The sequence below is a fragment of the Myotis yumanensis genome, unplaced genomic scaffold, assembly GCF_028538775.1.
Source record: "Myotis yumanensis isolate MYYU_CA2020_CCGP unplaced genomic scaffold, mMyoYum1.0.hap1 SCAF_8, whole genome shotgun sequence".
Lineage (NCBI taxonomy): Eukaryota > Metazoa > Chordata > Mammalia > Chiroptera > Vespertilionidae > Myotis > Myotis yumanensis.
Window position 1 is genome coordinate 85,981,447 of NW_027223759.1, and position 22,045 is coordinate 86,003,491.

Genomic DNA, 22,045 nt, shown 5'->3' on the forward strand with positions numbered 1-22,045 from the left:
CATTGGGCATGCTCCGGGCACTTAATTTTTATGAAATATTGGGTTCTGTTCTTGTCAGGCAGACAGAGGGGCTGGTGACAAATGCTTCTCCCCTCGCTGACGCCAAAGCCTCTTAGTGTGATGCGTGGCTTCCACGGGGCGGCCCTCATCGGGCGGTGGGAATGGATGAGGGCGGCGCACGTCCTGGGGAAAGCAGCACGGGGAGCAGCGAGGACGGGTGGAGGCCACACTGAGCACAGGGAGCACCCCACCCCCAGCCCCTCCAGCTCAGGGCCCCATAAGCCCTCTTGCCTGCCCAGCTGGGCTCCTCATTTGTGAAGGAGAAGGAGAGCCATTTATCATGAGGAGGTTGTCACCGTGTCACTCTGTCCTGATTCAGTGACCCCGCTCCTGCAAGGTGGGTGGGCATGCTCTCCCTTGGCACAAAACGCAGCCCAGCCTCCCTCCCTGCCTCAGCCTCAAACTTGTGGGCTAGGAAGACACCCAGTGCGCCCTGGGGGCCGGGTGCACCGCCATCCCCGCCATCCCCGTCCCACACGCCTGTCCCCGCAGCCTCTTCTCTGAATCAACAGAGCATGCAGTCCGGGTCCAGATCTCCTGCGAGGGTGAGGGCGGAGCGGGCACCAGGAGGCCCCGCGGCCCCGCTTTCTAAGGAGTCAGGCAGGGGCATTCTAAGGAGTAATGCGACCCGGAGCTGCCGGGGGACTTCTTGCACTACACCTCGTTTTCCTCTTCATAGCGCGTATATTGAACACGTGCGTTGATTGGAAGGTGCGTTCACAAACAACTGAGGGCGGCCAGGAGGGCGGGTCCCTGGCCGCAGGGGCCGGGGTGCTGACGTCACCCCTAGCCACAAAGCAGTGTGAGGAGTGAAGCTGAGTGTCTGGAGTCTGGGGGGGCTCTTGACTGTGGGGAGAGGTCTCCCCGTCAGCCTGAGCTATAAATGTTTGCCCCAGAGGCTGTTTTGAAAGACAGAACATCTGTGCCAGTGGTAGGTAGTCTGAATGGGAAGCAGGTCATCCTAACGCCGCTCTGCCTGGCGTTGCTTGGAGCCTGCCTGGCAGGCAGGCCAGTGGAACATCGGGAGGCAGCGGAGCCGGGAGCCCTTGACGTCCTCTGCAGCTCCTCCTGGGCCTTCCTCCCGCCCGGGGCTCGGGTGCCTCCCTTCCACCAGCTCCCGTTCCCTCCCAGGCGGTGGCGCTGATTTATGCTCAGTCTGTTGCTGGTTTTGGAGTAAAACGTGTTGTCTCCTTTGAATTGAAGCACCTGTGACTGGGTGGAGGCCTGTCACCTTGAAATGGGCACGCGTGGGCTCCATGCTGGGGGGACTGGAGTCCAAGTCCAGGCCTCCACACTCGCTGTGTGTCTGGGAGAGCGAGGAGCCCTCCGAGCCTCCTTTCTGGCTGCAGCGCAGGAAGAAAGCCCCCATTGCAGGCTGTTCCACGGATCCGCTGCGGGGAGGACGTGCGAGCACATTCACCCAGCCTCGCTGTCCTGGGTTCAAATCCAGGTGTGCTGGGTGCCTGGGAGGAGAGGACAGTATGAAAGTGAGAGGTCTGGAGGGCCAGGCCAGATGCCCGTTGGGTTTCTCTTGCCTCCGTGGAGAGCAGACCCTGTGACTGAAATGCCCCACCCCAGGGCCTGTGAGCCCACCAGGCTCTTCGCAGAGGAAACCAAGCTAAACAGCAAAGCCACTGCCTGCTCGCTCCTGCTCTCCTCGCCATGTCAGTTGACTCACGATGTGGCGAGATGCCTTAGTGATGACAAGTTGGCATCGAGAGGAGGGAGGGGCCCAGGACGGCTGTGTGATGGGAGAGTGATGGGCAGGAGTCCGCTGAGGAGGGGCTGGGAAAGCCGGTGCGTGTGCGCGTGCCTGTGTGTGCACCTGCACAGCCCGGGGCCTTGGCACAGGCTGTGCAGAGCTGACGGCAGCCTCTGGGCAGGGCTGGCTGCTGGATGAGGCTCAGGGGAGTGCTCTGTTCCTCTGCAGGAGCAGCTGGCCGACCTCAAGGAAGACCTGGACCGGGACGACTGCAAGCAGGAGGCGGAGGTGGTCATCTACGAGACCAACTGCCACTGGGAGGACTGCACCAAGGAGTATGACACGCAGGAGCAGCTGGTGCATGTAAGCCTCCCGGCCCGTCGCCCGGCGGGGGCACGGCCTGGGCCCAGGGAGCCTGCAGCCTGCCAGGCCCCAGACAGAGGAGGGGATGGAGGAGGAGGCTCCCAGGGGTGCCGTGTCCTCGCAAGTGGGCAGCATGATTCCTTATCCAGGCCTGTGTCTAAGAGGGGGCTTACAGATACATATGCATTACAAGAGATTAGAAGAAAAACAAGGAAACAGGACAATTCAGGGGAAATGAGCAATAAAAGGGAGTCAGGAGTCCAGTTAGTATGCAAATCCAAGTCCTCTGAGCTGTGGCTCATAGGTAAACCCTTTTCCTGAGGGTCCTGGCAACCAATGCAGAGAGGGCAGTGAGGTCCGCTAAGCCGGCCGGCATGGCAGGGTAAGAGCGATCCTGGCCCCGAAACCTGAAGGAAGTTCCTCCCGTGGAGGATGGAGTTGGCCATTTCCGCTTGGAGGCAGTGCTTAGCGACCCGCACAGGTGCAGGTGGCTGTCTCCGCCCGATCAGGGGGCTGCGTGAACATGCCTGGTACTGGCAGATCAGGCCAGAGAAGACCTCCTGATCTGGGTGCCCGTCAGGGTGCGCCCTCGCCTTGGTCCCCACCATAAGCTCTTCCATAGCGGCACCTGCTGTGGCAGCCGCGGGGCAGTTTGTGCAGTGGGAGGAGCAGGCGTGGGGCTCAGCGTGGAGGCACCAGGCTTCAAACCACAGGCAGCGGTATAAACAGGTGAGAACAGGCCACTCAGCCTCCGTGAGCCGCAGAGTTCCTCCTGTGTGGGGTGAGTCCTACTGCACAGGGGTGTGGAGATGGAATATGACCCCAGCGTAACCACTTAGCAGAGAGCGAAGCCCATGCCTGGTCGCCCCTCTGCCTCCTTCTCCCTGTCCTCACGCCAGCCCCGAGCGCCTCTCTTCTCCACCTGGAAGAGAACTTAAATTCAAGAACAAGCCCCCACACCCTGTCCCAGCACACGCTCCTGGTGAATGAGTGTCTGTAAAGATGAGCCCCACGCTAAACTAGCAGTGTGACTGTGGGGGGAGGGGGCGCACACGCACACACACACACACATGCACACGCGTGCCCGCACTGCTCGCACCCGGGAGCCACCCCGAGCGAGCGTCCTTCTCCCCAGCGCTGGGAGCTCAGGTTGAGAGCACCGCCCACCCCCTCCGCTTCCTCCATCTGTGCCACAGTTGCTCTCCGGTGCTGTGGGCTTCTCTTGTGTTTGGGTTTTTCTTCCCACATTCTCATCCAGGAGACAAATGTCCTAGCGGACCATCACCCAGCTGGCATAGAACCTGTGAGGCAGGGTCTTATCTAAACTCTTTGCGTCAAGGAGTCCGAGGTGGAGAAGGGACGTGGGAGCTGAGTTATGGGACAGATCAGATTCGATTAGAGGAAGAAGGGGCAGCATCTGGGCCTGGCAGGGGCCGGACAGAGTGAGACCAGGATGACAAGATGCGCTCAGTAATGAGTGAGTTGGCCCCAAGGAGCAGGGAGGGATTCCTCAAAGGAAGGCAGAGGGGTCCAGACGGGAAGGAGGGCTCCCGCTGCAGGCTCCCGCCTGTGCCTGGGCTGTCCCTGCCGCTGCAGGTGAGCTCCTCCACCTGCCCCAGAAGAGCCAGCCCCTGGGAGGGGGAGCAGGCGCCTCACCAGCTCTGTCTGCTTCCCGGGAAGATGGATGGCGGCAGGCGCACAGGCGGGCTGGAGCCCTCAGTCGATGATGAACAATTTGTTGCTAAGTAAACCAGTAAGAAAAACAGAGGCAATGTCAGGGCACATTCCCATCATTTGAAAGCCTTTAAAAATGGAAAGTGAGGCTAATAGAGAAGGTTCCCCTGGAAGTTCAAGGTGCTGTAGGTTTTACTTGCAGCTACGCTGGCGTTTGCGTGCCCGCCAGTGGGGCCTGTCACTCAGGCACGAGGCTTTGGTGTCCAGCTCGGACAGCCTTGCGGGGTTCAAAGGTCCACAGCAGCATCGCCAGGAGAAGACCCTGCAGGCCACACACGCCACCCGCGTCACTTTATATTATGTAGGAGCAAACCCGTAAGAGACAGTGAAAGGAAACAGGTGACATTCGTTTCAATGATATATTTTATTTAACCCAGTATATCTAAGAGATTATCATTTCAACATGTGATCAATATAAAACAAAATATTGGAACATTTGACATCCCTTATTTTTTCATTCTGTGTTTGAAACAGGTGTGTTACACTTACAGCCCATCCCAGCTGGGAGCAGCCACATTTCAGGGGCTCAGAGCACAAGTGGGGAGTGACTGGCGCACTGGACAGTGTGGGTCTAGAGGCTGAGGAGGGGATGAAAGTGAGCGGGAGCTGAGAATGAGAGAAGAGAGGGGCTGGAGAGGAGGGACTGCAGGACCTGATGTTCCACACCCCGCCCTCCCTGGGGAGGTAGGCCCAGCCTGACCAGCATACAGCAGGACAGGCCTGGAGCCGAGGACGAGGAAGGGGCGGAGGGGACCTGCGCTCCCTGCCTATAGAGAGTAAGCCAGTGGGAGGGAGCAGGGGAGCAGTGTTCTCTGCACCACTGTGTGAGCCTCCAACACCACCTCTTTCCAACCCAGATAGATACACAGCCCAAAATGGGGACATAAAAGTCCCGGGGGCACCACCCACATGTCCACACGGCCCAGCTCAGGGGCAGTGAGTGACACGCCTGCTTCAGGGAGGACTGAGCTCGGGGGCAGTGAGTGACACGCCTGCTTCAGGGAGGATTGAGCTGAGGGGAAGTGAGTGACACGCCTGCTTCAGGGAGGATTGAGCTGAGAGGCAGTGAGTGACACGCCTGCTTCAGGGAGGACTGAGCTCAGAGGCAGTGAGTGACACGCCTGCTTCAGGGAGGACTGAGCTCAGGGGCAGTGAGTGACACGCCTTCTTCAGGGAGGACTGAGCTCAGGGGCAGTGAGTGACACGCCTTCTTCAGGGAGGACTGAGCTCAGAAGCAGTGTGTGATACGCCTGCTTCAGGGAGGACTGAGCTCTGGGGCAGTGAGTGACACGCCTGCTTCAGGGAGGACTGAGCTCAGGGGCAGTGTGTGACACGCCTGCTTCAGGGAGGATTGAGCTGAGAGGCAGTGAGTGACACGCCTGCTTCAGGGAGGACTGAGCTCGGGGGCAGTGAGTGACACGCCTGCTTCAGGGAGGACTGAGCTCTGGGGCAGTGAGTGACACGCCTGCTTCAGGGAGGACTGAGCTCAGGGGCAGTGTGTGACACGCCTGCTTCAGGGAGGATTGAGCTGAGAGGCAGTGAGTGACACGCCTGCTTCAGGGAGGACTGAGCTCGGGGGCAGTGAGTGACACGCCTGCTTCAGGGAGGACTGAGCTCAGGGGCAGTGAGTGACACGCCTGCTTCAGGGAGGACTGAGCTCAGGGGCAGTGAGTGACACGCCTGCTTCAGGGAGGATTGAGCTGAGAGGCAGTGAGTGACACGCCTGCTTCAGGGAGGACTGAGCTCAGGGGCAGTGAGTGACACGCCTGCTTCAGGGAGGACTGAGCTCGGGGGCAGTGAGTGACACGCCTGCTTCAGGGAGGACTGAGCTCAGGGGCAGTGTGTGACACCCCTGCTTCAGGGAGGACTGAGCTCGGGGGCAGTGAGTGACACGCCTGCTTCAGGGAGGACTGAGCTCGGGGGCAGTGAGTGACACGCCTGCTTCAGGGAGGACTGAGCTCGGGGGCAGTGAGTGACACGCCTGCTTCAGGGAGGACTGAGCTCGGGGGCAGTGAGTGACACCCCTGCTTCAGGGAGGACTGAGCTCAGGGGCAGTGTGTGACACGCCTTCTTCAGGGAGGACTGAGCTCGGGGGCAGTGAGTGACACCCCTGCTTCAGGGAGGACTGCAGCCACGGCTAGATAATCAAAGCAGGTGACTCAAACCCCAGGGTCTGCCCAGGCCCGCGTGCTGTTCCCTGAGACAGAAAGCCTCTGGGCCTGCGCCATGCAGATAGTGAGGCCAGGGCAGAGGCCATGTGTGGGCGCAGGGCCCGGCAGGCTGGAAAGTTAGCCCTGTTCCTGCCCAGGCCAGTGCTGGCCAAGATGGTCTGAGGAGCACTCACCCAGGGTGTCTGCTGGCCTCGCTCTGCCCATTCGCCCCAGTGGGCCTCGAGCTGATGGTCTGGGTCCCAGTGCCATGCTTCCCACTAGTCGCACGGTCGCTGGCTGCTCTGCTCCCTTCTCGGGCTCGCTGTGCCATGGGCAGTGCCACACAGTCCCAGGGTCCTCCGCGGGGGTCAGTCCCTGCAGCCACTAACAAGCTGGGCCTCTGTGCAAAGGGACAAAGCCGCCATCTTACGGCTTATCAGGACGCAGATGGAGACCAGGACGAAATGACGTTTCCATTATAACAGAAACTTAATGTAAACACCTGGAACAACAGGGACAAGCTCGGGAGAGGTTTCTCAGGCACCCTGTCTGCCTCGCTGCAATTAATTAGTGCCTACTGTGTGCAGCACGCCGGGACATCGTCATGGCCACCAGTCCTCCATGGACTAGAGCCCAGAGCCCTGTTTGGGGTGAGCGGGGTGCCTTTGACCATCTGGGATGGTCGCTTTGATGACTAATTGGGAAATGCAGCCGAGACATTAGCACACAGTATGTCTTCACTTAGTGGCCACTAACCCCAGGAGGAGGCGCGGCCGGAGGGTGACCCGACAGAGTGGGTGGTGGTCTGTGGGGGTGGCCTGCGCTCACCAGGGGGTCCGAGGCGCTGGCCGGGCTCATCCCCTTCGGGGCTTGTTCCGGCAGCACATCAACAACGAGCACATCCACGGGGAGAAGAAGGAGTTCGTGTGCCGCTGGCAGGCCTGCACGCGGGAGCAGAAGCCCTTCAAGGCGCAGTACATGCTGGTGGTGCACATGCGCCGGCACACGGGTGAGAAGCCGCACAAGTGCACGGTGAGTGCGCCCTCGCTCGCCCTCCCCCAGCGGCGCGGGGCGGCCCCAGCGGCTCTGAGCCGGGCTGAGCCCAGGGTCAGGCTGTTCGGTCTGCTCCTGCCCTGGGCCTTCTGCCTGTCTCGGTCCTTGAGGCCCCGAGCCTACCTGTCGTCCAGGACTCGGTTCTCGCTCAGGGTGTGCTGCAGCAGGAGTGTGACTGCCACCCTCCCAGCACAGCTGGCCCCACACTTCTCATGTCTTCTCGTGTCTGGGTGACCCACGCAGGCGCTGGCTGGGCAGCACCTGCAGCCTGTGCCCTGCACAGAGGAAAGCTTCACTGGGGGTCACGGCTTGAGCCATGAGGGGTAAAATCTCTGTTTTTTTAAGTGAACACAATAGAAGCCCTCTCAGACAGCCTCCCTTATGGAGTGACGGGCTTGGGATGATGATCGGTAAGGCCTTTTTCACACACAGAAGTCGGTCCCTCGTGAAAGGGGAGTAGGCCCAGTGAGACGCTGACGGCTGCAGCTGAAACCTCTGGCAGCGCCTCTCCGTGACTTGCCCTGTTTCATGGATTCCAAGATGCACATTTTATTCTCATTTTACTACCTCGAGATCGGGCTGTCTTAATATTGGTGCTGCCCAGGATTCAATGAACTAGGTTACCTTTGTTAGCAAGTTTTCCCTTGAAATAAGATTCACATACTATAAAGTTTATCATTGTTTAACAAGGTGCAATTTCAGTGATTTTTAGTATATTCACAAGTAGTGAATTACTAGCTAATTCCAGAACATTTTCATCACCCCAATCAGAGCCACATACCTGTGAGCAGTTATGCTCTCTCTTCCCCCGACTCCCTGAGAGCCACTGATCTGCTTCCTCCCCCTGAGCTTGCCTGCTGCAGACAGTCAGTAGAAATGAAACCGTGCAGTGTGAGCCCTTGGCCTGGCCTTTTCGCTTAGCCTGTTCTTAAGGCTCACCCACGGTGCAGCGTGTATCAGCACTTCATTCCTTCACGTCGTGGCTAAATGGTATTCCACTGTATGGGTAGCTGCTAGTTTTCTAGCCCATTCATCAGTTGATGGACATGTTCACTGCTTTTACTCTTTGGCTATCATGAACATGCTGCTGTGAGCACTTGTGCACAAGTTTCTGTGCGGACCTACTTCCAGTTCTCTGGTGTACATGCTAGAGCAGAATTGCTGGGTCATATGGGAGCTCTTATTTTAACTTTTTGAGGACCAGCCAGACTGATTTCCAGAGAGGCTGCTGCACTGTTTACGTTCCCACCAGCCGTGCGCGGGGTTGGTTTCTCCGCGTCCTTGCCAGCGTGAGTTACCCGTCTTCTGATTCCCGCCATCACGGTGGACTGCGGGGGCGTGCCACTGTGGTTTTGACTCGTGTTTGCCTGATGACTGATGAAGCTGAGTGTCTGCTCATGTGCTTACTGGTCTCTTCATATATCTTTTTTGGAGAAATGTCTACTCAAATATTTTGCCCATTTTGAAATTATTTGTATTTTTATTGCTGAATGGTAGTAGTCCTCCTAGACCTTATGATTAGCAAATATTTTCTCCCATCCCGTGGGTTATCTTTTCATTTTCTTGATAGTGTCCTTTGAAGCACAAAGTTCTGAGTTTTGACAACCTGCTTTGCCCCACCCTGTGTCTAGTTTTATAGGGCAGCACCTCCTTGTAGGTCTTTAGTCCATTTTGAGTTCACCTTTGTATTCGGCGTGAGGGACGGTCCAACTCCCTTCTTTTGCACGTGGCTCAGCCGTTGTCCCAACCCCATTTGTCGGAGAGACTGTCCTTCCCCGCGGCCGGCCTTGGCGCCCTTCTGACAATCAGATAGCCCTGAGCACAGGAGGGCCCTGAGCTCTCACTGCCCCTACGCTGATCTCTGTGTCCTGTGCCAGGACCACCGGCAGGTTATCGTAGTTTTACACTAAGTTTTGAGATTGGGAAGTGTCAGTCCTCCAAGTTAGCCCTCCTTTTGTAAGACTGTTGGCTCTTCTGGGTCCTTCGCAGGAAGTTATTTTCTTAGCCTTAGTCCTCCGCCCTGAGCCCTGAGCAGCAGAAACAGATCAAAGGCCTTTGGGGCCGCGTGTGCTCAGACAGTCAGAAATAAGGGGCGCGGTGGGGGTGAGAATGAGACAGTGCCTGCTGGTTTCCCTGTCATTCTGAGGTCAGGTCTCACAGGTACATTGGATGCTGCTGCAGGATCCTAAGTGTACACTCCTGGTCCCCCACCCTCCCTGCCGCCTCACTCACTCCTTCCTTCCTTCCCTTCCTCCCTCCTTCCTTCCTTCCCTCCCTCCCTCCTTCCTTCCTCCTTCCCTCCCTCTTTCCCTCCCTCCCTCTTTCCCTCCCTCCCTCCTTTCCTCCCTTCCTCCCCAAGGCGTTCCTTTCATCTGGCACTAAGTACTAGGGACGCAGAAATGAACAAGACCTAAAAGGAAACTGTGGTCGTGGAGCGTTTACCCTAGTGGGGAGCCAGGTCACAGGGCGATTAAGATCATTCTAAATTGTGTGAGGGAGCTTAAAGGGGGAGGCTGGTTAGCATGATTAAGAATCTCAGAGAAGTGCTCGTGGGGAAGACCTACAAGATGGAGAGGCAGTGAGCCAGTCCAGGGCTGGGGGGGGGAGGGTGGGGGAGGGTCTGGCCAAAGGGGACTGTGTGCCAGGGCCCAGCCCGGAAGAAGCCAGTGGGCTCAAGGACCTGAGGAGATGGAGGTGGCCAGAGCGAGGGCGAGGCCACGAGGACTCTGGAGTTTATTCTCAGCACATTCGATGCACAGAACAGTTCTAATCAGGGAGGGGCATTGGGAAGTAGTTAAAAAAAGCATTTGAAAGAGTTTTTGCTGATGGTCTCACAATGTGCTGTTGGTTTAAACAAGCAGAAAACATAACTAAGTAATGCCACATTCCCAATTTGGGTTTAAAAAAGAATGTCTGCAGCGCCAGCAGAGCGAGACGTAGCTGGGGTCAGCGGGCTGTCCCTGGCGGGCAGCGGCTGTCATCCCTCTGTGCGTCTCAGTCCCGGCCAAGTTTCCCAGGAATGCCAGGTGTCAGTTCCCTAATCAGAAGGGAGGGTAGGTGTTACTGCTGAGTTCACGCTCCTGGCTGCACTGCGGGGAGGAGCAGACAGGGCTGGGGAGGAGCGTGTCTGGCCCAAGGCCAGGCTCCCGCGTTGGGTCCGGGGCGCCCTCACTCACCAAACCCGCCTCTTCCCAGTTCGAGGGCTGCTCGAAGGCCTACTCGCGCCTGGAGAACCTGAAGACGCACCTGCGGTCCCACACCGGGGAGAAGCCGTACGTGTGCGAGCACGAGGGCTGCAACAAGGCCTTCTCCAACGCCTCGGACCGCGCCAAGCACCAGAACCGCACCCACTCCAACGAGGTACCGCCAGCTGCTCCGGCCCCACGGGCACGCGTGCACACGCATCGCCCCGTGTCCTCTAGACGACTGGAGGCCAGGTGCCAGGTGCCCTCTCCCCACTGAGCTGTCAGCTCAGCACACAGGGCCTGGCAGCTGGTGAGGCCAGGCCTACCCGCTAGTGCTGCCAGTCCCGCTTGGCCTGTGAGGGACACGGGGCAGCCTTTGTCTCCCCCGGGAACCAGAGCCCTGGCAGGGGTGAGAGCCCTAGGAGGGAAGCGGGCAGGAGCCCATGGCGTCCGCTCTGCCCACCTCCCGGGCCCTGCCCTGCTGATCAAATACTGTCACTCAGGGAGACTCCGGAAAGAACATTTCTAAAAGCTTAGATACATTTTTTTAAATACATTTTTATTGATTTTAGAGAGGAAGGGAGAGGGAGAGAGATAGAAACATCAGTGATGAGAGAGAATCATTGATTGGTTGGTTCTTGCACGCCTCCTACTGGGGATGGAGCCCGAAACTGGGGCATGTGCCCTGACCGGGAATCGAACACGGGATCCTTCAGTCCATGGGCTGACACTCTATCCACTGAACCAAACCAGCCAGGGCTTAGCTAGATTTTGAACCCCTAAGGGACTTGCTCCAATGCTTGTAAGAAGTTAGAGGACTTCCCAGAGGTATCTGAACCCCTCAGTCTCTACAGATGAGCTGGCCTTGAAGAGGGGTGTGTGCCTGTGTGTGACTGTGTGCCTGTGTGTATGCCTGTGTTAATACGGGTATGCATGTGGGTGTGGTTGTACATGTGTATGCATTATGTGTGGGGAAGGATGTGGGTGTGAATTTGTAAGTATGTACTCATGTAGGTATGTGTGTGTGTGCTTTATATGTAGATGTGTTTGTAAGCATGTGTACTCCTACATGTGTATATGTGTGTGCCTGTATGTATTGGGTATGTGCCTGTGTGTAGACATGTGTGTACACATATAAATGTGCATGTATGTATGTGGGTGTAGAGTGTGCATGTATATGAGCTCAGGACTGAGGTTCAGAAACCCTGGTTCTCATCCCATTGCTGGGCAGCTTTGGGCCAGTTCCTCTGCCTCTGACCCGTCTTCTCCTCCTCAGAGAGCCTGGGCTCTAGCGCTGCCTCACGGGCACAGGGAAGTGTCACCCTCACTCCTGATGTCCAAAGTCCCCGCGCCCTGGTCAGGGAGGCGGGATGGTCACACCAGGCTCTGTCCCCTCCCTCCAGTCTCTGATCTCTGTACCCAGCGTGTGGTGGGGGCTCCCTTAGCCACATGCTCACCTGCCAGAAACGTGCACACAGGCTGGCAGGGCAGGCCCCTTCCATCCAGATGGCATGGCTGAAAACGGGGCACGCCTTCCAGCAGTGGCAGCCAGGCTCTGCCACGGGAGGCGGCACGGCTTCCAGAGGGGCATGCACCCATGCCGAGTGCCTTCGTGGCCCGTCCGTAACGCCGCCTGCTTCTCTCCCAGAAACCCTACATCTGCAAGATCCCAGGCTGCACCAAGCGCTACACGGACCCCAGCTCTCTCCGGAAGCACGTGAAAACCGTGCACGGCCCAGACGCTCACGTCACCAAGAAGCAGCGCAACGACGTGCACCTCCGCGCCCTGTTGCTCAAGGAGAATGGGGACCCTGAGGCCGGCACTGAGCCTGGCGGCCAGCGCTCCGAGGAGAGCGCCGAGGCCAACAGCACCAGCCAGTCCGCTGAGGACTGCCTGCACGTCAAAGCCATCAAGACCGAGAGCTCCGGGGTAAGCAGAGTTGGGAAGTGGAGGCCCCGTCCCCCGGGAAGCCACACCCAGCAGGCCAGGCCCATTCCAGAGCACCGCCTGGGTCCAGCGCCCCACCTGCAGCTGGGGGCCCTCCCAGGCCCCCTCTCCAAGCACCCCACGTTGTGCCTCCTTTCTGCAGCTCGACTGTCCTTCCTTCACCACCGTGGGCCTCACAGAAGCTCTGTGGCAGGTCCCGTGGTGCTGGGCAGGCTGTGGGCGACGGGAGTGCCTGCCCCCACGTGCCAGTCTGCGAGGGGCGGAGTGGCTCCCGGTGTCTGCCTTCTAACCAGCACCAGAGCCGCCTCGGGCTCCCTGCCCGCTGTCCTGTCTGCATCCTCACCCCTCTGGCCTCCACTCCTTTTGTTCTAACCACCTGTTCTTTGTCTCCACCTTTTCCCCGACTGTACCTCCCCCAAGGATAGACGTTACTGAGGTGAGCCTGAGGGGGCGGGGTGGGCTGGCATGAGTGAGGGTGGGCTGGGGGCCTGTCCAGGGGAAGGTGGGTTTGGATAGGTAGATGGCAGGTAGGACCATTGGAACAGGCAAGGCTGGCAGCAGGAGTCAAGCTGACAGGCCCAGGAGCAAGCAGTGGGGACCTCCCCGCGTGAGGGACAGGCAGAGTGGAGGTGAGGGTTAGGGCTGCAGAGGACAGAGGACTGACTTACAGAAGGTGTGGCGTGAGCTGAGGAACGTGGGTGGTGCCTGGACAGGATGGAGATTTGCTGCTTCCCAAAGAGAAGTCTGGAATTTTGGAGCAATCAGCCTAGGAATGAGCCCAGAGGTGCTCCTCCAGCGTCAGCCTCACCAGGGCTCAGGTCCGGGTTCCGTGGGTTCTGCACTGTCATGCGCCATGAGCTCCCAGCCCCTCTGCCCTGACCAGAACGAAGGCTGCTGGGATGGCCCTTTGACAGGCCCCCTCCCGCCTGTCATTTCCCTTCTGAACACGCTCCCCATCCTTCATCGTGCACATCGAGGTTGTTGGGAATGCTCAAGTGCTTTTCATGTCAACTTCACGCGGCTGCGGCAGCTTCTGTGGGCACAGCTTCAAGGTGTCCACCTGTTGATGACTCGCCAGCTCCGAGTGGGGTGGGGCGGGCTGGCATGAGTGAGGGTGGGCTGAGCACAGGAACGGTGCGGGGCAAAGGGGCTGACAGTTACTGGTGTCCTCTCCACGCCGATGAGTCCCTTCCACCCACCGACTCTGTTCTGAAGGCAGTTCAGGTCCATCTTGTAGCTGGGGAGGCCAAGGTTGAGAGAAGATATTATTCGAACGGTCCTCACAGGGCAGCTTCCTTCCCGCCCCTGGGTGTGCAAGGGTGCCTTGTGGGTGCAGTCCTGGGCGCAGGCCAGGTGGTCCTCACACTGCCGATCTGACCTCACCCCGTCCTCTACAGCTGTGCCAGGCCAGCCCTGGGGCCCAGTCATCCTGCAGCAGCGAGCCCTCTCCCTTGGGCAGTGCCCCCAACAATGACAGCGGGGTGGACCTGCCGGGGACGGGGCCTGGAAGCTTGGGAGACCTGACAGCGCTGGATGACACGCCCCCGGGGGCCGACACCTCAGCCCTGGCCGCCCCTTCCGCCGGCGGCCTGCAGCTGCGCCAACACATGACCGCCATGCACCGGTTAGAGCAGCTCAAGAAGGAGAAGCTCAAGTCACTTAAAGATTCCTGCTCGTGGGCCGGGCCAGCTCCACACCCCCGGAACCCCAAGCTGCCTCCCCTCCCGGGAAGTGGTGAGTGGAGGTCCTGGTGTGTGGGCTCGTGGGGAGGGGGACAGAGCCTGGGGCAGCACCCACCAAGTTCATGCCCATCAAGTGCTGTGTGTCCTCTCATGGATCTTACCAGCCCATTGCACAGACTAGGAAACTGAGGCTCACAGAGATGAAAGGGCCTCACTTAAACCAAGGGCAGAGCTGAGACTTAGCCCAGGCTTGAGTGGCTGCAGAGCCCATGCTCTTTCAACTACACCATGCTGCACCCTACAACCCCAAACACAGGCACACCCTGCTCATACCATCCTCGTCCTCATGATTCATTCGGCCACTTGTCAGGCACCTGTGTGGGCACCATGGCAAAGGCCCTGGGCAGGAGTGATAGAGTCTCACTCCCTGTGGTTAGAAGGAGTATTCAGTTGAAGACCATGCCACCAGATGCACAGTCACCCGCAGAATGAGCCAAACAGCACAGAGGTAGAGCTGTTTGGGGGAGAGAGAAAGCATGTTCACTAGGGAAGGGCAGGGAGGACTTCCTGTAGGAGGCAGCCCTGTGTTCAGCCTCAGGAGGTGTTGGCCAAGTTTTGAGGTGGAAGGCAGTTTCACCAAGCACTTCTTGGGTGCTGACCCTGTGCCAGGCCGCGCACCAGCCACTGGGGCACTTACCCTCCAGGCTCCCTCGGGGACTGACGGCCAGTGTGGACCACAGTGTGAGCTAGTGGGACGTGAACACAGGGATGCACCACCAGCTCTTCCCTAAGCAAGGACTTGTTGACTCAGCTGTGAGGGAACTACTAGCAGATGGCCTTCAACTCTCTGCCTCCTGCAGAGATCGCCTGGGCCGCTGACAGCTGCCTCACCAAGGTCACCCTTCCCAGGGTGGCCTCCATCCAGGGACCGATCACTGCCAGAGTGTAAGGGCTATTTGAGGCCCGGAGGTCCCCAGGGGTCCGCCAAGGCTGCCGTCGGGCCTGTCACTGCTCACTTCTCCCTGCCCCCCTGCTCCTTTCCTCCCTCCCGTGGGCATGGGTCTCAGCCCTCCCTACAGCAGCCTGCTCGCTCAGTCAGCCCTGTCCCAGGAGCCTGGCTGGCAGCCCCCCCAGAGGGTGAGGGCCAGGCCCTCCTGGGCTCTTCTCCAGAGCTCAGTCCACGGCGAGGACACCGTCCGCAGCTGGGAATGCAGAGCGCCAGCTGGATGGGAACTCAGGGCCAGCCGAGCAGTGGGAAAGCCACGCGGCGTCCCGCCCTGACTCTGCTGCCCACGCTCTGCAAGGAGGGCCACCCACATTCGCCCACCTCTGCTCCTTACCGCTTCCACCAGAAACCATGGGCTGAGTGCCTGCCGGGCGCCAGGCTGGGTCCCAGGGCTCCGGGCTGCAGCCTCGGCCTGGTCCCGGCGGGCAGGGCACCGCTCCCACCCCCCCACCCCCCGTGCTGACCTCTTTCCTTCCCCACAGGCTCCATACTGGAAAACTTCAGCTGCGGTGGGGGCGGCAGGCCGCTGGGGCTGCTGCCCAACCCGCGGCTGTCCGAGCTGTCTGCCAGCGAGGTGACGGTGCTGAGCCACCTGCAGGAGCGCCGCGACAGCTCCGCCAGCACGGTCAGCTCGGCCTACACCGTGAGCCGCCGCTCCTCCGGCATCTCTCCCTACTTCTCCAGCCGCCGCTCCAGCGAGGCCTCGCCCCTGGGCGCTGGCCGCCCTCCCCAGGCCAGCTCGGCGGACTCCTACGACCCCATCTCCACGGACGCATCCCGGCGCTCCAGCGAGGCCAGCCAGGGCAGCGGGGTGGGCACGGGGCCGCTCAGCCTGACTCCCGCGCAGCAGTACAGCCTGCGAGCCAAGTACGCGGCGGCCACGGGCGGGCCGCCCCCCACGCCGCTGCCAGGCCTGGAGCGCGGGAGCCTGCGGGCCCGCCTGGCTCTGCTGGACGCATCAGAGCGCGTGTTGGGGCCCCGGCGAGGCAGTGGGGGGCTGGCCTATGGCCACGCAGGGCCTGCACCCGCCTTCCCCCACCAGGCATGCGGCAGCGGGGCGCGGCGGGCCAGTGACCCGGTGAGGCGGCCCGATGCCCTGGCTCCGCCGCGGGTGCAGCGCTTCCTCAGCGCCCACGATGTGAACCCGGGCCCGCTGCAGCCCTGCGCTGCCGAGAGGCGCGGCCTCCACCTGCAGGGTCCCGCCAGTGCCGAGAGCAGCCTAGCCCGTGGCACCTACTCCCCCCGACCACCCAGCATCAGCGAGAACATGGTGATGGAAGCCATGGCGGTGGGGACAGATGGGGCAGGGCCTGAGGGCCCCCTCCTGCTGCCCGAGGACGACCTGGTGCTGCCCGATGACGTGGTGCAGTACATCAAGGCACATGCGGGCACCCTGGGTGACAGCGCCCTGCAGGCATATCCCCCCGAGAGCTCCTGCTTCTCTGAACAGCCCAAACTGCCCAGCCCAGGGCTGCACAGCCAGCGCAGGATGGTGGCTGCAGACTCCAACTTGGGCCCCTCCGCCCCTGGGCTGGGAGGCTGCCAGCTGGGCTATGGCGCCCCCTCTGGCCCGAGCAAAAGCAGCATGCCTGTGCAGTGGAATGAGGTGAGCTCTGGCACCATGGACGCCCTGAGCAGCCAGGGGAAGCCTCCGCCCGTTCTGCAGGGCAACCTGGCTATGGCGCAGCAGAAGCCAGCCTTCGGCCAGTACCCGGGCTACGGTGCACAGGGCCTGCCGGCGAGCCCTCGGGGTCTGGGCAGCGCGCAGCCACACCTCCAGCCCTGCAGCGGAGCCCACTCCGGGCCCAGGATGAATCATATGCAGCAGCTGCGGCAGGCGGGGGGCCAGTGTCCCAGCATGACCACCACAGCGAGCCCCCACGCCAGCTACGGCCAAGGCCACCCCCAGCTGAGCTCCAGCACCATGGGCGGGGCCCTGAATCCATTCCCCGCATCCTGCAGCAACCTGGCAGCCAAGCCCAGTCACCTGGGGCTCCCCCAGCAAATGGAAGTTGTTCCCAACCCCTCCATGATGGGTAGTAGACGCAGGGAACTTGGGGCCCCCAATGCCACCCTGGCCGGGATGGCACCACTTCATGCAGCCCAGAGCTACCCACAGCAGAGCCATCACCTGGCAGCCCCCATGAGCCAGGAGGGCTACCACCAGGGTCCCAGTCTTCTGCCTTCCCACCAGCCCGGCTTCCTGGAGCTGCAGCAGGCCTCAGGGGGGCTGGCTGGGCCCGGCTGTGGCCTAGTGCAACCCCGGCCACCTCCTGAGCCCAGCCCTGCTGGCCGCCACCGGGGGGTACGTGCTGGGCAGCAGCTGGCCTATGCCAGGGCCGCTGGCCATGCCATGGCTGCTGTATCAGCCAACCAGGAGATGGCAGAGTCTGTGCCCAAGGGAGTGATGGGCACTATGGCATCCTTGCCTCCTCAGCTGCCCCCACAGGACACGGGTGGAGCCCAGGACCACAACATGCTCTACTATTATGGCCAAATCCACATGTATGAACAGAATGGAGGCCTGGAGAACCATGTAGGCTGCCAGGTCATGAGGCCCCAACCGCCGCAGCCACAGGCCTGCCCGGAGGGCCTCCAGCCCCAGCCCTTGTCCTCACCAGGCGTCAACCAGGTGTCCAGCACTGTGGACTCCCAGCTGCTGGAGGCCTCCCAGATCGATTTCGACGCCATCATGGATGACGGTGATCATTCGAGCTTGCTCTCAGGCGCCCTGAGCCCCAGCCTCCTCCATAGCCTCTCCCAGAGCTCCTCCCGCCTCACCACCCCCCGGAGCTCCCTGACTCTGCCCTCCGTCCCCACGGGCATCAGCAACATGGCCGTCGGGGACATGAGCTCCATGCTGACCAGCCTGGCCGAGGAAAGCAAGTTCCTCAACATGATGACCTAAGGCCCCGGCCCCTGGTGGAGGGGACCCCGAGGAATCGTTTCCAGAGTGGGGTGTCATCCATTTTGTCTTTTTCCAAAAAAGTATTACTAGGCCTGGGGGAGGAGGGTTCTGTGGTTCAGACCACAATGCTTTAAGGCAAGTTTACCTGCACCCTGTCTGGTCTTCTTTGGGGTTACTTTTGGAACACTGAGCAAACCTCAACAGGAAGGCTCGTTTACACAGTGCTCCCGCCTCTGGTGTTTAGGGGACCACTCTGCTCCGGCTCCTTCGCCCGTCACTGAGGGGTCCCACCGGCCAGGGCTTTCCAAGTACACGAGGAAAAGGGCAGAGGAACACATTTGGGTTTGAATCAGAAAGCCATACTGGATGTTGTAATCCAGGAAGATAAGCTTCTATTCCGATCCTGCAAGGAGGAGGAGTTGCTGGCCCCGGAATCCTTCCGCAAGCTGGCCATGAGGCCGCTACCGTCCCTGGTCGCGGAGGAGAGAGTTTACCCAGGTGACTCGGAGCACATCCTGATTCCAGGGGCGGTAGAGCCGGCATCTCTACCCACAGAGCCAGGTGTGCACCTGGCAGACGGCCCGCGTGTATAGAATGAATAAAGGACGGAAGTGTTGCCAGAAAAGGGAAAGAAGACACCATGACGCTCGGGGGCGCTCAGAGACGGCGGGCCTCCAGGCGTGTTTACAGCGTCCACGTGTGTAAAACGTGGCCCTCCCTGAAAGGAACACTCCCTTCTGAATGCCCCGGGGATGCTGGAGTTGCTGCGGCCACGGATGACCGAGGGTCCCACGCGTGGACAGACCTTTAGGAAGTGAGTGCATGGGGCCCAGCCTCGGGCGCCTGGCGTAAGAAGAGTCACATGTTTACCCAGCCCTGTTTCCCCAGGGCACTGCCCGCCCACTCTGCCCCAGGCCCTGATGGCAGCCTCTCCAGGTGCCTCCGGCCACGCTGCCCACTCTCCAGCAGCCCGGGGTCCCTGCCGAGTCCCGACACCCCTGGATCCCCTCCCTCTGCCCTCATTCATTCCAGAGAATGATGATGTGCATGGCGTCTGGGGGGGTGGGAGGGGAAGGAGGTGATTCCTCCTTCAGGTGGGATTTGGAACTGGCGTCAGGAGACATTCCTGAACATAGTAGGACGAGTGGGTGCATCCTCCCCAGCACACGCCCCACACCTTCCCCGTGTTGAATTCGTGGCATCCTTGCCAAAACCAACTGTACCACTAGGAGCCTGATACTGACTGTGACCTTACCCTGGCCCGCTGCGTCCCAGAACAGCCAGGGCTTTGTTAGGCTCCAAGGAAAGGCCAAGTCCAAATCACAGCCCCCGGGGGGTGCGGGGGGGGGTGCGGGCAGGGTCTGGGCTCTGGTGGTCATTCATTCCCTGAGCTAGGATGTCACACCATCCCTCCCTGTATATAGTCTGTACAGAAGACATCGCCCTGAAATACTGTAGGGGAGTCATCCAGCCACGTTTATATCTCCAAAACATTTTAGCTTTTTCTACCTGCTATGAATTGAGATGACATGCTCAACTTGTAAATAAGTCCTTTTGTACATTAAAAAAGTAATTTTTTCATAATTTATTTTGTCTATCTGCTTCCTCCTTGACACAGTTAATGAGGACCTGGGCAGTAAATTTGGTGCATTTGAACAGAAATTAGGCTGTATTTTTTCTCAACAGTGTCAGAATGGACTATTTCACATTTGCCCAGAAATATTTAACGCGGATGCATTTGCTGGCTGTGTGTGTGCTGCCTCTCTGGGGTGGGGGTGGGGTTAGCATGTCACAGTCAGTATCTGGCTGCTCTTCCAGGGGCTGCTCTCAATATTTGCGCTGACTTTTGGAGAGCCATTAGTCCCAGACCCAGGGGCGCCCAACACCCCTCACCTAGAGCCTCCTCTCTGAGGGGCAGCCCAGCACCCCTCACCCACAGCCTCCTCTCTGAGGAGCAGCCCCAACACCCCTCACCCACAGCCTCCTCTCTGAGGGGCAGCCCCAACACCCCTCACCCAGAGCCTCCTCTCTGAGGGGCAGCCCAGCACCCCTCACCCACAACCTCCTCTCTGAGGGGCAGCCCCAACACCCTTCACCCACAGCCTCCTCTCTGAGGGGCAGCCCAGTACCCCTCACCCACAGCCTACTCTCTGAGGGGCAGCCCAGTACCCCTCACCCACAGCCTCCTCTCTGACCAGGGGCAGCCCAGCACCCCTCACCCACAGCCTCCTCTCTGAGGGGCAGTCCGATGGTGTGGGAGTTGGGTGAGGCAGGGAGAGCAGGCAGGCCGGCTGTGCTCTGGTGCAGAAAGAGTCAGGGCAGGAAGCTGGAGCCTAGGATACCGGCAGCAGCCGTGGGCGAAGGGGCCCAGGGGGAGCAGCCCTGAGCAGGCCTGTCCTGGGAGGTGACCCTGGCAGGTACACAGGAAGGCTCAGGTCTAGTAAGAGATCAGTCAACCACGGGAAGAGACGGCCACACAGTGAGGCCAGCGACTAGGGTGAGGCCTGGGGTGAGCTCTGGACTGGGACAGGACAGCAGGGAAGAGGCTGCTGGGCTGGGGGGTGGGAAGGGTGCATCCTGCATGCCCCCTCCTCTCCCTGAGGGAAGGCACTGGGTGGCACACTGGGAAGAAGCCGTGGGGGGTGTTTAAACTCAGAGCCATGCTGTGGATGGGACCACGTGGCCTGAAGAAGGTTCCAGGTGCAGAAGCGTAGGAAACACCAAGGAAAATGGGACCTAGCCATTTCCTTTCTGCAGAGCGTCCCCAGTCCACCCGTGTCAGGGGAGCCCCCACTTCCCCGGCGGCAGTTTCTAGGTGGAAAGACGCAGCCAGGGTTGCCTCCTGGCCCCGCTCCTCCCAGGGGCTCGCCCCGCTGCTTGCACACTTGGGAGGGGGTCCGAGCGTGCCTGGCCCGCCCTTTCCTCCGCCTCCTTCAAAGCTCAACTCCAGGCTCAGCACCTTCGCTTCGTGTTAAGCTTCTGGAAGCAGCTCTGCTCTGCTTGGGGGACCGAAGTTGCTCAGTGCTGCCTGCGGCGGGATGAGCCACAGCTTATGAAGCCAGGGGTGGCCATTCAAGTGACGCATACTCCGTCAGTGAACGATGGCCGCCATCATGCTGCCTGGCAATGTCCACGAAGCCTTCAACCTCTGGAGCAAGGCGCATGTAGTATCTCCTGAACCTGGGTCAGCCGAGGCGGCCGGTCCGGCTGGGCTGGGCTGGGCGGGCCGGCAGCTCTGCGGGCAGCCGGGGGCAGCTACTCTCGCTGGCCTGGCTGGGCAGCTTGGGTCTGTTCCCGTGGCTCTCGTCCTCCCCCAGGACCAGGACACTGGCTTGAGCACTGCCTTCTGTGGCAACGGCAGAAGCACCAGAAGCAAGAAGAAAGTGCGGGTCCTTAAGGACCAGCACACCATCGGTATCACCTCATTCCTTTGACCAAACCAAGTCATCTGGCCAAACCATCACGGCCGATGTCAGGAAGGGCACGTGTCCACAGGAGTGGGAGGGAGAGAGCATTTCTCAGCGATAATGCGTAGGCCAAGTGACGTCCTCCATGAATACCTTACAGTGTATTCGTCCATGACCCCATCTCTCCAGCCAGTCAGCAGTGTCAGGGTCTAGGTCCTGTGTGCTCTGCGTTCATTCTGGACGCGGCTCTTCTTGACCCAGAGTCTTAGGAACTAAAGAAGCCGGTCCCTGCCCCGCGCACACCCAGCACGCAGTGGGTCAGAGCTGGGATCACGGCCATCGCAGCCACTGTTCCAGCACCCGAAGTCTGCGGGGGCGGAAGTGCCAGTGCTTCTACCCTGGGGAAGTGTGCCCCTGGCGATCCGCAGTCCCCGGTGCTCCCTGCTGCCCCCAGTGGGGGTCTTCCTCCTCCATCATCCTTCCCAGTCCGGAAGCGGGCACTGGAAAGCGTGTCCCCTTAGGCGGTGGAGTAGCTCTCTACCTCTTCTTGCCTGAAGGAAGGTGCGAGCCTCGAGGTCCTTTCCATTTTAAAGCCTCGGTCCCCTGTACTCCACATTCACATGCACTTGCCCGTCAGCTCTCAGACACTGCGGCTCTTCTGCATGGATGGTTCCAGTCACTCGGGCCAGTTCCTCTCTACACTTGGCTACTGGCACCTTCGGGCTGTGTGGGGTCATGCCCTGAAGGTTCCCAGGCACCCCGTTATCACTGAGAGGATGCTCTAGAGCAGCGGTTCTCAACCTGTGGGTCGCAACCCCTTTGGCGGTTGAATGATCCTTTCACAGGG

At 60.2% G+C, this 22,045-nt stretch overlaps 1 protein-coding gene across 1 annotated transcript in view; it reads left to right on the plus strand.

The window, feature by feature from the left end:
• The window catches only part of GLI2 (GLI family zinc finger 2), a 225,570-nt gene extending 206,240 nt beyond the window's left edge, over positions 1–19,330 (plus strand). The window contains exons 9-14 of the mRNA XM_070423488.1: positions 1,991–2,125; positions 6,892–7,041; positions 10,258–10,422; positions 11,896–12,177; positions 13,593–13,929; positions 15,366–19,330. Of these exons, the coding sequence (XP_070279589.1) occupies positions 1,991–2,125; positions 6,892–7,041; positions 10,258–10,422; positions 11,896–12,177; positions 13,593–13,929; positions 15,366–17,791 (3,495 nt within the window). The 3' untranslated portion in view covers positions 17,792–19,330. The remainder of the gene's footprint in view (positions 1–1,990; positions 2,126–6,891; positions 7,042–10,257; positions 10,423–11,895; positions 12,178–13,592; positions 13,930–15,365) is intronic.
• Positions 19,331–22,045: the final 2,715 nt, after the last annotated feature.